The sequence below is a fragment of the Aedes aegypti genome, chromosome 2 (genome assembly GCF_002204515.2).
Source record: "Aedes aegypti strain LVP_AGWG chromosome 2, AaegL5.0 Primary Assembly, whole genome shotgun sequence".
NCBI lineage: Eukaryota > Metazoa > Arthropoda > Insecta > Diptera > Culicidae > Aedes > Aedes aegypti.
This window is the reverse complement of record NC_035108.1, coordinates 102695324-102708370: the sequence shown is the minus strand read 5'-3', so window position 1 is coordinate 102708370 and position 13047 is coordinate 102695324. Positions and strand designations below refer to the sequence as shown.

The 13047-nt window shown below is 37.0% G+C and overlaps 1 protein-coding gene across 9 annotated transcripts in view; it reads right to left on the bottom strand.

Annotated features, from left to right (window-relative positions):
* The window catches only part of LOC5567089 (integral membrane protein GPR155), a 106200-nt gene that overhangs the window by 30696 nt on the left and 62457 nt on the right, over positions 1-13047 (bottom strand). For all 9 annotated transcript variants that reach the window (XM_021841763.1, XM_021841764.1, XM_021841760.1 and 6 more), the window contains 2 exons: positions 3662-3951; positions 3250-3395 (listed from right to left, as the gene is read on the bottom strand). In XM_021841763.1, the coding sequence (XP_021697455.1) occupies positions 3250-3395; positions 3662-3951 (436 nt within the window). The remainder of the gene's footprint in view (positions 1-3249; positions 3396-3661; positions 3952-13047) is intronic.

Sequence of the window (13047 nt, the reverse complement as noted above, 5' to 3'; positions counted from 1 at the left end):
GAGAAATTTTGTGAGAATCCCCGAACCCAGATTTTTAAAATAGATTCCATTACACTGGAAAGCAATCATTAAATCATTTTCGGCAGAATTCCAGAATTTTACGGCAGAATTCTAGAATTTTACAGCAGAATCCTGAAAGGATTTCCATAATAACTCAAGATGGGTTTCTGGGATAGTCCAATAGGAACTCCCAAGGAGGTTATTGGAAAAATCAGAGCGATCAAAGAAATAACTACTTATAATAATTTCAGAAGGGTTTCTGAAAGAATCTCAGTGAATTTTCAAGATGTCCTCTAGCAACACAACTAATATATACTAATATTTACAACTCAATACTTAATTATAAATTGCGTTAAGGTGATTATAGAACAAAGCCACACCTCAAATTTTCAAAAGCACAAGACTTGAGAACCAAACAGCTCTCACCGTTGAAAATTTATCCCATTAGTCACCACCAGCAAGCAAGCAATTTGATTGGTTTTCAACGCAAACTGTTGTCAGATTCTCCAGTCTTGTGCCCTTGTTTGGCTTCGTTTTATAATCACCTTAAGCTGAGTGTACGCCATCCAGTTTGGGGGCGGATTGACGGTATCGAAGTGGATTAAAAACAATTATAGGAGAACGTGTGGAAAATACATATGAACTGCGCAGAATACATCAGACCGATTTAGCATTGCTGCGCACTTCTAAAAGCATTTTATTTTTATTAAAATGTTTGATAATAGTAGAACGACAATGATCATCAGTTGATTTTCCGCTACTATTTTTTTTAAATCACAATTGTTATTTTTTTCCGTGCACGCGCTCGGGAAATGAATCTGGCCATGGTGCAACAACCGCGCTGCATTCGATGAATCCTATGCGACAAAAATTGTCGGCGCTATCCGTCAAATTCGCTCACCAAAGCTATTTTGGTGACTTTAACATCACAGCTACTGTGTTGCTGACTGCTGTGGTGCGCTGCTGTTCGGCTCAGTGTAGGTAAGCTGGTACAATACTGGGGAAGCGATAACGATGCGATGCAAATGCGAATGGTTGGTTTTATGCTACAGTTCGATGGAATGATGAATCTTCAACTGCGATGTGGCTTCTTTCGTGTGCTCTAGTGACGCCTTGAGGAGTTTCTTGTTGTGGGTCCAACTTGATCCGACTACGCCCAGTGGGGGTACTAGCAGGCACTTACGAAACGTGGCTGTTTGACGGGAGATTCTTGCTGTGTGGTAGCTTGACCTGACTGCGCAGAGTGGCAGGTCAGAATTCCTCAATGCCGACGGTTGCTGATCTATGACGCATGGGTCCAAATGATGACGCTACGGCCTGGTGGTTTGACGCTGGCGGTCCGAAATTAATGGCGCTACGGCCCGGTGGGTTTGACGCTATGGTCCAGGATGGATGCTACGATCCGAACGGATGGACGCAGAGGTCCGACGTTGATGCTTAGCTCCATCATTAGCGCTGTGGCTTGCAATGGCGAAATGATTGCAATATCCAATGGGAACGGCAGGCTGTCCTACTGAGATGCTCGATGATCCGACTGGGAAGCGCGGGTTCGACTGGGACGGTTGACAATCCAATTCTGGTGTACTTGCTTGGCTGCCGGTATACTGGCAACGACTATCCGACCAGCGCTTTCCTCCATACGTCCTGAAGTCCTCACCAAGTGCCATCCTGGTCACGGCACCAATGTTTCGGCCAGGATGCGACGGCCCTACGTTGTGATTTTTATATTTAAACCGACGGGACTCAGGGCGACAAGAAGGGAACGAACAACTGGTCGAATGTTAACTAATTTATTGCTCCCCACCGAGAGGCAGTGCTCCTGCTCGGTGAGGGATACGAAATATACACTAAAAATACATGCGATGCAGATCGCCCTTTATAGGCGCAAGCAGTACGGAGATGAATGGTATGTGAAAGCATTGCGCTTTGGCGCGCTTCCATCGTCACAGTAGGCTGTTGTAGTGATGCGATCGTCGAGCGGGAAACGTTCACAATGGGAAGCGTGGCTGGCTTTGTTGAATGGTCAACTGCGCGCGCTGTCTGCTTCGATGACGCCGATGTGAGTCTGAACAGACCTTGATAGGTATTTTTACGACGAAGAATATTGCCGAAGACCGCGAAACAATCCGTCACTTGTGAAAAAAGTTATTCAATGAAAACCTATTGGCAACGCGACGTTGATTAACACGTAAAGGAATAACAATAATAACAAAATCGGGCAAAAATTTCCAAATAGTCTATGCTTAATAACTTTTTTCACAAGAATCGGATTGCTTTGCGGTCTTCGGCAATGTTGTTCATCGTAGAAATACTTATCGAGATCTGTGTTCAGAATTTTTATAGTAAATCCCATACAAACTTTGAACGGCTGGCGCTAAAATATAGTTTCTCCGATAGAGCTGAAATTTTGCACAGTTGTTATGGGACCTAAATGCAATCCAAAAAGTGGACTGGAGCGAGAATCTAAATTATTCATATAACCGTGTCCCAGGCTAAACACATGCAAAAATGGTCAATCGGTAAAGAAAGCTCTCAGTTAATAACTGTGGAAGTGCTCATGAGAACACTAATCTGAGAAGCAGGCTTTGTCCCAGTTGGGACGTAACGCCAGAAAGAAGAAGAAGATATCTGGAATGCTGAGAGTGAGAAAAGAGTTATGCGAACTGTTAAACTTGGGTACCTCGAGAGGGACCGAATGCCGTATCCCAGATTATTACATCTTTGGTCTGTCTTCAGAAATACCCTTTATAAAAATTGAAAAATTGAATTGAAATTTCAGAAGTATTGAAAACTTTTCAAATAGTGGTCAACTAGATTTACAACCTGATGTAGGTCAACTCGATTTTTTTTTCATTGCTTGTAATGTATTGATAGAGGGACGAACTTGGACACATGCGGCCTAACTATTACATGACGGGTATAATCAAAGGGTACCATTTAAATTGAGATTATCCTCCATTAAAAATCGATCCCTGTCAGCGTGGTACGATTGTTGTCGATTCAGGCATGTGAAAACCATTATATGACGACAACGCTCAACTCCACGAACAAATTTGCGCCGGCCGGCGGTGATGCCAGTCAATTATTGCATAATTAAGAAAAAAATGTCCGCGTCGTGTGGGTTGGTTGGCTGGTTCAATGTCTGCCTTTACGTACATTACTTATATGTAGATTCCTCGATTGTATGAAGCAGCGAATAAGAGGAATGTAAACAGCAATTATATAATCGATATAATAGCAATTACTCACCTGTGTTTCTTCCGTCGCTTTCGCTCTAATTTTGGAGATCTCCATCAGAACGTAGCCGATCGGGTTTAGAACGGCCAACGAGATGGGCGCCAACAGGTAGATGTACGACGCATATTCCGGATGCAACTTCGAGTACAGCGCCGTCACTGGGAAAGGAAAAGTACGCAAATCTTAGGTAAAAAATGGCCTTCGTTGAGCTTTTAAGGTGAAGATGAAACTAATTCACTCCATAAATTTCCAAGAACACAAATCAAGAGAACCAGATAACCGTTCAAGATGAATGCTTCTTCGATTGGACACTAGTTCAGCTTTGCATAAGTTTTCAGTTTGAACCGTTGCTTGGTTCTCTAGATTTGCGCTCTTAAATATGTGAGGTTAATTAATCTTCACCTTAAGCTATTCTGAAACTCACCAATAGGAAACCCAATGGCAAAGTCGTTGCTTTGGGTGCAGAAAATGGCCAGAATTCCGGCTCGGCCATAGTTGACGGGGCGGGCCACCAGCAGCGAGATGATGGCCACGGCGAGGAATACGATCGTTTTCGATATCAAGATCGACAGCAGAAAGTTCCAATTGACCGTGCTCCAGTTAAGCTCGGCCAGCGAGAGGAAAATGACCGACGGCAGAGCGAAGGTGCCCACGAAGGTATTGAGGCCCTTGGCCTCGGTGTTGGTAATGATGTTGAGCCGTCCGGCAAGGTAGCTACAAAGAGACAGAGAGGAAACGGTGCGGATTATATTAATTATAATTAGGTATGGTTGAAAAATATTGCAACGGAATTTGATGACAAAGTTATAAAAGTTGTTTCCAGCACTGTACACCATAAATGGGTAATAAGGTTCTCAATTGAATAAAACTTCGTATATTGAAGTGCACAACTCTAAAGAACTAGAAAGTGCTCTGGACTGAAAATTTGATCGCTGATCATCAAAAGCTAGTAATCAATTGATTAAATTCTCAGCGTGAACGAATGTCTGATTCCCTATATTTGCAACGTTAAAAATTGGAAATGTGGCTCCGGTTCATTCTCACCTTAACTTTCAAGGATTCGTCATCGTAATTATTGTCAAAAGCAGTATTTCTGTTCAAAACTATATATTATTCGATGAAAATGTTTGTTTCGCTTAGAGAGTAGAAAACAGTGGACACATATTCGTGTAAATTTTCTTGATTTTGAACAAAAAACTGCTTTTTAAAATTTTGAAATCATTGGCGGATCCTGCCACCTTAATTAATAAGGAAGTTTTTGATTCCAGAGTTGAAGCTAAGCAATACCTAGGACAGCAGTACGTTTCCAAAAATAGAAATATGTGTTACTCGCTCAATATGGGGTTGCGGAATCTGAATCAAGTTTGAAAAATCGTCCAAGTAGTTGATAAGTCGTTAATTAAACCACATTTAGCGCCTATAGGTAGATAATTTTTTGTTGAATGCGGAAATTTTTTCTCAAACAAGCATTTTTTATTGCTCTGAAAATGTATAAATACATAATGATACAAATTTGTAATCAAATTCAAAACAAATTGAGGGAATAATATTAAATTTTGTGGAGAATGTACAACACAACATTAGATTTTGTGGAGAACGTCGAACACTTCAACAGTTCATCAAACATTGCCATAAATCCATTTTCTCATGGTATAGCTATCTTGACTATCAAAACAAATATAGGAAAATCAACTACACCGCGAATTATGGTACTAGAGAAACATATGAATAAATTCATAGTGAAAAGGAGTTCTTCAAAATGAGTTACAAGAAAATCCCATAGCAATTTTGGAAAATACTCCATTATTATACTCAAATAGCATGATTCAAATAGAACTTCAGTGATTGTTTTCTAAAGCATAAAAGAAATCCAGCGAAAACTCGTGGATAATGAATCTCAGATAGAATTTCTTGAAAAATCTATGAAAAAATTTCCAGATACTTCTAAAAGAATTCATGCTTGAATTTTTGGGTGAATTTCGGGGAAAATCCTTGGCAGCCTTAGATACAATCCTGGAGGGTATTTCTAAAGAAATTGATGATGTAACCTCTGACAATAATTTATGAGAAATTTCCATTGGCGTAGACACAGGGGGGCAGCCCTCCCAAAATTTTGATAATAAATAATAAAGCTAAATTTAAGAAGGAAATTTAAAAAAAAACAACAATTTATTTGATTATAACGTGTCGAAAATCTTCTGAAAAGTGTGATTTTTTGGCGGAAAATAAGGCCAGATGACAGATCTTTAAAAGGAATTTCAATCTTGCTAAGTTTTCTCCAAATGGATGGCAGAAATTTATCCTGGTTTGAAAAATTCCTACAAAATTGGTCATACACTCCAACTTTTTTTTTACGACCGTTATCGGAGGGTAAAAAAACAAGGTTATAATTAAGTTTTTGGGAAATATAACATCTAGATGGGGAAATACTGATCCGAGATGTTCGGCAAAGTTGAAGCATTGATTGAGAACTTTCCAAAATGGCCATTCAAAATTTAATATTCTGATAATAAATGGCACCACTGCTCGATTGTTATCAAAAAAGTCAATTATATGGGGGTGTTATACGCAAATATCAAAAGATTTTAAAGATAACGATACTGAATGTTCACCAAAGTTGAAGGAAGTGTTGCGTGCTATAAAGTCTGCCGAAACACAAATGTTAATGTGGCTGGCAACAATGTTTAGGAAGAATTGATTTTTGTTTAGCGGATATCTCAAGATCCTGACTACTTAGAAAGATGGCGTCTTCGACAAAGTTGTTCGTTAGCTCATGGACTATCATTATTTGAGCCATGAAATTCGAAATTTTGCCACTAGGCGGCGCTAGTGAGCATGATACTTTTGTTTTGTGGTTATCTCAGGATCCTGACCACTCAAAGAGATAGCGTCTTTGACAAATTTCGAATATCATGTTTTTTCTAATAATAGTCCTTGAGCTACTGATTAACTTTGCCGAAAACGTCATCTTCCGAAGTGCTCAAGATCCTGAGATAATCGCAAATAAAAAATTGCACGCTCACTAGCGCCGCCTAGTGGCAAAATTTCGAATCTCATGACTTTTCTAATGATAGTCCTTGAGCTATTGATTAACTTTGCCGAAGACGCCATCTTCCTAAGTTATTAGGATCCAGAGACATCTGCAAAACAAAAGTTTCATGCACAATAGCGCTGCCTAGCGGCAAAATTTCTAATCTCATGGCTTTTTTAATGATAGCGCTTAAGCTACTGAACAACTTTGTCGAAGACGCCATCTTCCTAAGTCGTCAGGATCCTGAGATAATCACAAAACAACACTAGCGCCGCCTAGGGGCAAAATTTCTAATGTCATGGCTCAAATAATGATAGTCCTTGACCTACTGAACAACTTTGCCGAAGACGCCATCTTCCTAAGTAGTCAGTATCCTGAGATATCAGAAAAAAAAAACAAAATTTCGATGCCCTATAGCGCCGCCTAGTGGCAGAATTCCACATTTCAATGACCACCGCATATTACCCCATAATCTACTGAACAATTTTGCTGAACATCATTACCCTTTATTTTAATCACTTTTTAAGATATTGATCATTCATAAAAACGGTCCTTAATCTGAATTTCGGTCGTAGAAAGATAATAGTCGTAAAAAACGGACGTAAAAAGAGGTTGGAGTGTACTTGTTCATTACAAAAATAAACTATTTATTCGATTTTGCTCCTATTTTTGAGTATAGTCAAACTCCTCAATGAATATCGAAAGTAAGACTTCAGAACTTTTGCTATAAATCTCTTGCAAATCAGTCAAATCACGTTGTGAGATTCATTCATGCTTTCAAGGTGAATTCCTCCAGGAGCACAACCATTCCTTCTTTGTTTACTTTTCATCCACAAATTTATTCCGAAAATTGTTCCCGGATTCAACTAAAAAAACTTAACCTATCAAAAGATCAAAATTTTCCTCACAATTTCTCAAAAAAAAAATCCTTGATTCTGTTAAGTGTTATACTGCCACATTTTTTTGAAAGTTCTACTAGAAATTCCTCTGTGAATTCTTTAAAATAGTATTACCAAAATTTTATAACGAATCCTTTCGCTAAGTTCAGCAAAAGTCCATTAAAAATATTTTCAAAATACATCACAAATTGCGTCAGAAATTCTTCTATGTTGGAGATGAACCAGCCACGGGCTGAAAATCTCCCTAATAAAGCTAATAATAATAAATTCTTCTATGTTTTTTTTTTATTTCTGGAAGTTCTACTTCAAAACCCCGGATTGCATAAGAATCATCTAAAAAAATATTTGTGATGTATCTTGCCTAAGAATCTTCAGAGGAAATTTGTTGAAAAACTCCAGACATGATTTCGATTCCGAAATTTACATAGCGATAAAGGAATCTGTGGAAAAACATTCAGCAACATAACTTGAAATGGGGAAAAGATTTATAAAGAAATTATAAAGACAATTCAAAGGATCTTTCTTGAAACATTTCTTTGTCAATTATTGACAAAATCCATATTCTTTGTGCAATTCCAGATTGGAATTTCTAGGGGCTTCCTGGCAAAACTCAGGGGAGTCTAGAAGTCGAGGAAGGAATTCTGCTAGATTTCAAGGATTATTATGTCTAAAAAAATTCCGATAAAACTTCTTGAAAAAAAAATTTGTTTTTTAATCATTAGAAAGGGTTTAATTATCCTGTAATCGTTCACATCTAGAGAAAATATAATAAATAATCACTTATTTTCGTTGTTCCGTTGTTTTACCTGCTCCATCATTTTGTTCTTTCTCCTTCCTCCGCATGAACCTTTTTCATGAGAAAATTTGTACCAAAATCTGTTCATACTCCAAAAAGCAATTGAACTGAAGTGAATAATCTAAAACAAGAGGTAAATTCCAGGAGTGTTGATAAATTCTAAAATTCATATACGCATTGTTCATAATTTCTGAAAGTCCATCAGAAATTCCTAAACAAATTGTCAAAGTAATGCAAAAATGTACTCTAAGTTTTCAAATCAGTGCAATCATACATTACCGATTTAACCATGAGACAACCTTGACAATGTTCTCAAAAAACACCGCCAATATTTTTGAGATTAACTTCTACAATTCTACCTCAACAATTTAAAATGGTTCCTCCAAAATGTTGGTTTGGGATTTCTGCAAACAAGAAAAAAATGGGTTTTACATCAATCTGTTCGCCATAGTGTCATAAAACTTCGGAGTTCATGCCAAACATTTTCTAACGCCAATCATTGTTCAATTATAAAAGACAAACAAAAATTAACAAGAATTTTTGTAGAAAATTCTCCAAAAATCGCTTAAATCTTTGTGTAAGTTATATCGTCAGGAATTCTTGGAAATTCCGACAGAAATTTAAGTTGAAATTATTCATCTAATTTCTTTAGAATTCTTCAATTTATTTTTTTTTTCAAAAAATCTGATATAAATTAGATTTGGATATGGACTGATTTATAGAGTTCTTCAATCTCTAAAAAAGTATTGAGGTATTTTTGAACCATAAATGGAGAGTGGATAGAGAGTGCGTTGTGAAGCCCAAGCAGGACAGTTCGGTTTTGCATCGTCCGATTGATTCTGCTGACGGATTCGCGCGTATTTTCGTTGCCGGAGAATTTTTTCCCATGTTTTGGAGCGCCTTGCTGGGTAGTGCTTTGTGAAGCCCAAGCAGCACAGTTCGGTTTTGCGTCGTCCGATTGATTTTGCTGACGGATTCGCGCGTGTTTTCGTCGCCGGCGTTATGATAACATATTTTTTCTTGAAAGCGTAACTTTTATGTAATATTAAAACAAACTTTGTATGGTTCGTCACTATAAGTGTCGGCATTATGCTTTTTTCTTATACAACTTCAATATACATATATTTTTCTCTTTTTGGCATTATTAAAAATTAACTCTTGAATTTTTCGACATTGTGAATGTTGACGTATTTTCTAAAACTTCTACCATATCGAGACAAAATGCACAGTAATACTCATATGTAATTTTCAAACAAACTATGTATGGTTCGTCACTACAAGTGTTGGCATTATTCCTGTTTCATTTAAGTTAAAATATATACATGCAATTTTCAGTTTTCGTCATTAATAAAAACGTCTTTTGAATTGTTCGACATTATAGATGTTGACGTATTTTTTCCAAAAACTTCTCGAGACAAAAATACAAATCTAGCTTTAAATACAAGTCGTATATTTCCTCCTTGGCCATGGATCGCATCACCGACCAGAGGTGACTCCCAGATCTTTTCCTCCCTCACTAATAAACACCCTTCCCGTGGTGGTTGTGGAGATGCAGAGGTATTCTCGGTCTCTAGAAGCAACAATCATTACACCCTAACATTCCTTCCCCATCCCAACTGACTGTAAGGACTTGGCCGGCGCCGTTATTGATCAATAATATTAGATCTGCTAAAATTGCACTTCGAGAGTAAGCGGAAACTCCCATCCCTTATTCATTTGGATCGTAGTGCAATTCTTACCAGTTCCGATCAATCACGGAGTAGCAACCGTTGACATGTGCAGTCAGTCTATGCTATGCTATGCTATGCATAAATGGAGAGTGGATAGACTTCTAGAAGTTATTTAGGAAAGAATCCCGGGAACAACATTCGGGAAATTTTATGAAGTAATTTCTAGAATCTGAAAGAATACCTGATGGAATTTCAAGAGAAATTTTCGGAAAAGGTCAAGAATGAATTGCAAAATTCGCTTTAAAAACCAATCCTGAAGAATCGCTAGTGCTGTTTAACCCGTATAGGCCTGAGTGAAAGAAAAAATTCTAAAACCCTCACCGCTCAGCGAATTCTTAACGGATTCAAATTATTTTTTGTCAGTTCACTGGCCCACATATCTAGTTTCAGGAAGTGGCCAGAGGAACTCGGAAATATTCCTGTGGCAGGAGTTATTCCGGTGGACCACGGGTCTATACGGGTTAAAAATCTCTGGAAAATATACTTGGATGAATTTCCGGTGATTTTTTCGGAAGAATCCTAGGACGACATGCCAGGAGACACAGTAATATCATTTTCTAAAGAAATCCCTGAACAAATTGCTCGGAAAGTTTTTGAGTATTTTTGCGGGAGAGTTTTGAGAACAGTTGAACATATTCTGCTAGAAACTTTGAAGGAATATTTATATATGAAAATAGGCATTTTTGAAGAAATTTCAAAAATGAGAGATTTTTTAAGGAATCTAATCGATTTGTAGAGAAATCTTCAGAGACTTGTGGTGAATTTTCTGTGCAAATAAATCTACACACAACTTCTCTGAGTAATCGCTAAGAACATTTTCCTAATTAATCTTGTTTAATTAGTTATGTAAATTTTATGGAATATAAGAAGGAATCATTAGAGTAACATGTGTAAGAATTATCTAATGTTTTTTGTATAAAGTCCTGGATATATTTTGCTGCAAATTTTTCAAGCAATTCTTGAAGATCCTGAAGACAATTCCAGAATTCAATTCTTGCAGATCCTGAAGTAATTCCAGAAAATCCTAAACAAATTATTTTAAGCAACTGGATGATATTTCAAACAAACAATTGGAATATGTACGTAGAGGATATAAATAATAAGTACGTAGAAAACCTTCCAGGAGAAATGTTAAAAATATGTTTTGAAGTATTCCTGATGGAATTCTTCATGAGATTTTTCAACCCTCTCTTTCTCATGGTAGCTCCAGAGCACAATAGATTTTCAACGAACCTGAGACGAGCCGAATCAGATGAATACTATACAATAGTTACTACAAAATAATTTCATGCTCATCAGTAATTTTATAGAATTTTGTTGAGAAATGAATACGATTTTGTCTGCTCCCGATTTTGTCAGCTTTATGGCCCAATTTTGTCAGCCTATTAAGAGTATAATTTTTTTCGTCATATTTTATCGAGTTTCCATAGAAACTGATCTCATATAATGATATTTGATGTTATGAAGCATCTATAAAATTATTTATAGATTTTTTGCTTTAAAAAATCTCTCCACCAGCTACATATAAGACACTTCAAAAATTGTGTGCAGATTTAAGAATAATCTTATATGGATTCACTATGTTTGTCTTTCCCCTAAAACATTTGAAATATTTCTAGTTTTTTTTATAAAAAAATGGTAAGTCTTTGTAATTTGTGGAGATTTCAATCCATTCCCATTTAAAGGCACGCCAATGCAAATTTATGGAGCAAATTAAAAAAAAAAAAAATTCTTCGGTACATTTTGTGAATATTTCTGGATGTAAGATTATCGAAATTCAAATTTCTGAAATATTTAAAAGGAATTTCCTGATGGAAATTGAAAATAAAAGTTTCTGAATGCTTTTTCTCGAAGGAATATTTTAAATACAGTATGGACCCTATTTTGTCAGCCGTTTTGGCGATGATCTTTTCGCCACCATCACTTTCCTATCAAACTTGATGCAAATCGCTTACGTCTGTTATCAAATTATGTAAAGGAAAACCAAAATTGTATTTGAAACATGGACAGTCTAAATTGGTTCTAAATCATAGTCACTATCGTTGTATGCACACCACAGCATGAATGGCTTCATGGAAGAATCAATTGAGGCACTTCTGCACGGAAAAAAATCCGTTGCCGAATTCATGTACAAAAAGTCATGATTTCATAAAATTTTATGTTTCATGATATCATGACTAAAAGTCATGAAATCTTGACTATTATGCAAGAATTCGTATGCTCAGGGCGTTACACAAATCTAACTGTCACTTTCTTAACCTTAGTCAACGTGTATCATGGCAATCGGTGATCTTTTCTAGTGAAATTATAAAGAGTTTTGAAAAAGTTCAAATTCTTCGGAACCTTGTCGATGACATTCTTGGTGAAATTCTCGTGAGTTCCCACATTGTTTAACGACACAATCAATGTACTTACTTAATCTTGACTTTGCAGAGCCGGGTAATGTTTGACTTCGAGTGAAGATTTTGCTTGACAAGCTCGTCGGTGATTTTAACTGTTCGGAAGTGATGCACCCACGTCCTATAACAGAGCAGGTCACCAAAGGCCTTCGGCAGCCGGATTATTCAGTTCCACTATCTACATCCGCAGAGTTGTTAAGGAGTGTTCCATGACTTATGCAATCCACCAGCCCTGGGACCATTTACCAATTCAATTGATGCTCGAAACAACATTTTGCGTACAAACCTAACTACCAAATGTTCGTGTTCCTGCTAAAGATGTCACACTCGTTAGGTTGACATTTGTGGAATGTTTTCACGGTTCATTACGAAACTATCAGCACAAAAGCAGTAACAATTTTAATCTTTATTTTATTTGTTTACCAATGGCAAATATAAACTGGGATCAAAATTGACGTATAATGTTTCGTTTTCATGAACTGAGTTCATGATTCAAGGATCCTGCTTCATGATTTCATGACTCAACTTGCCACTTTTCAGCACCAAAATAGGAATCATAAATGACAGGCATCTGAATACATGAAAAGTGCATATGTTTTCATGACCTATGTTCATGATATCAGATCCTGCTTCATGATTTCATGACCGAAATTGCCACTTTTCGTATCAAAAATAGGAATCATAAATGACAGATGACTAAATCCATGAATTTTATTCATGGTTCCAGCATACAAGCTTCATGATTTGAGAATTTTAATTGCCATTTTTCTTCGCTAAAAATTGAAAACGTAACGTACAGCCGGCGTTACGGTTAAATGCTTCATGATTTCATGACTTTTGGTTATGGTGTATTTTCATAACATGAAAACACACTTTCCTCCCGAAATCATGACTCTTTCTCCTGTTTTAGAGTGCCGCATTTTTACCCGTGTGGAAAACCGTGGAGAAATAAGGA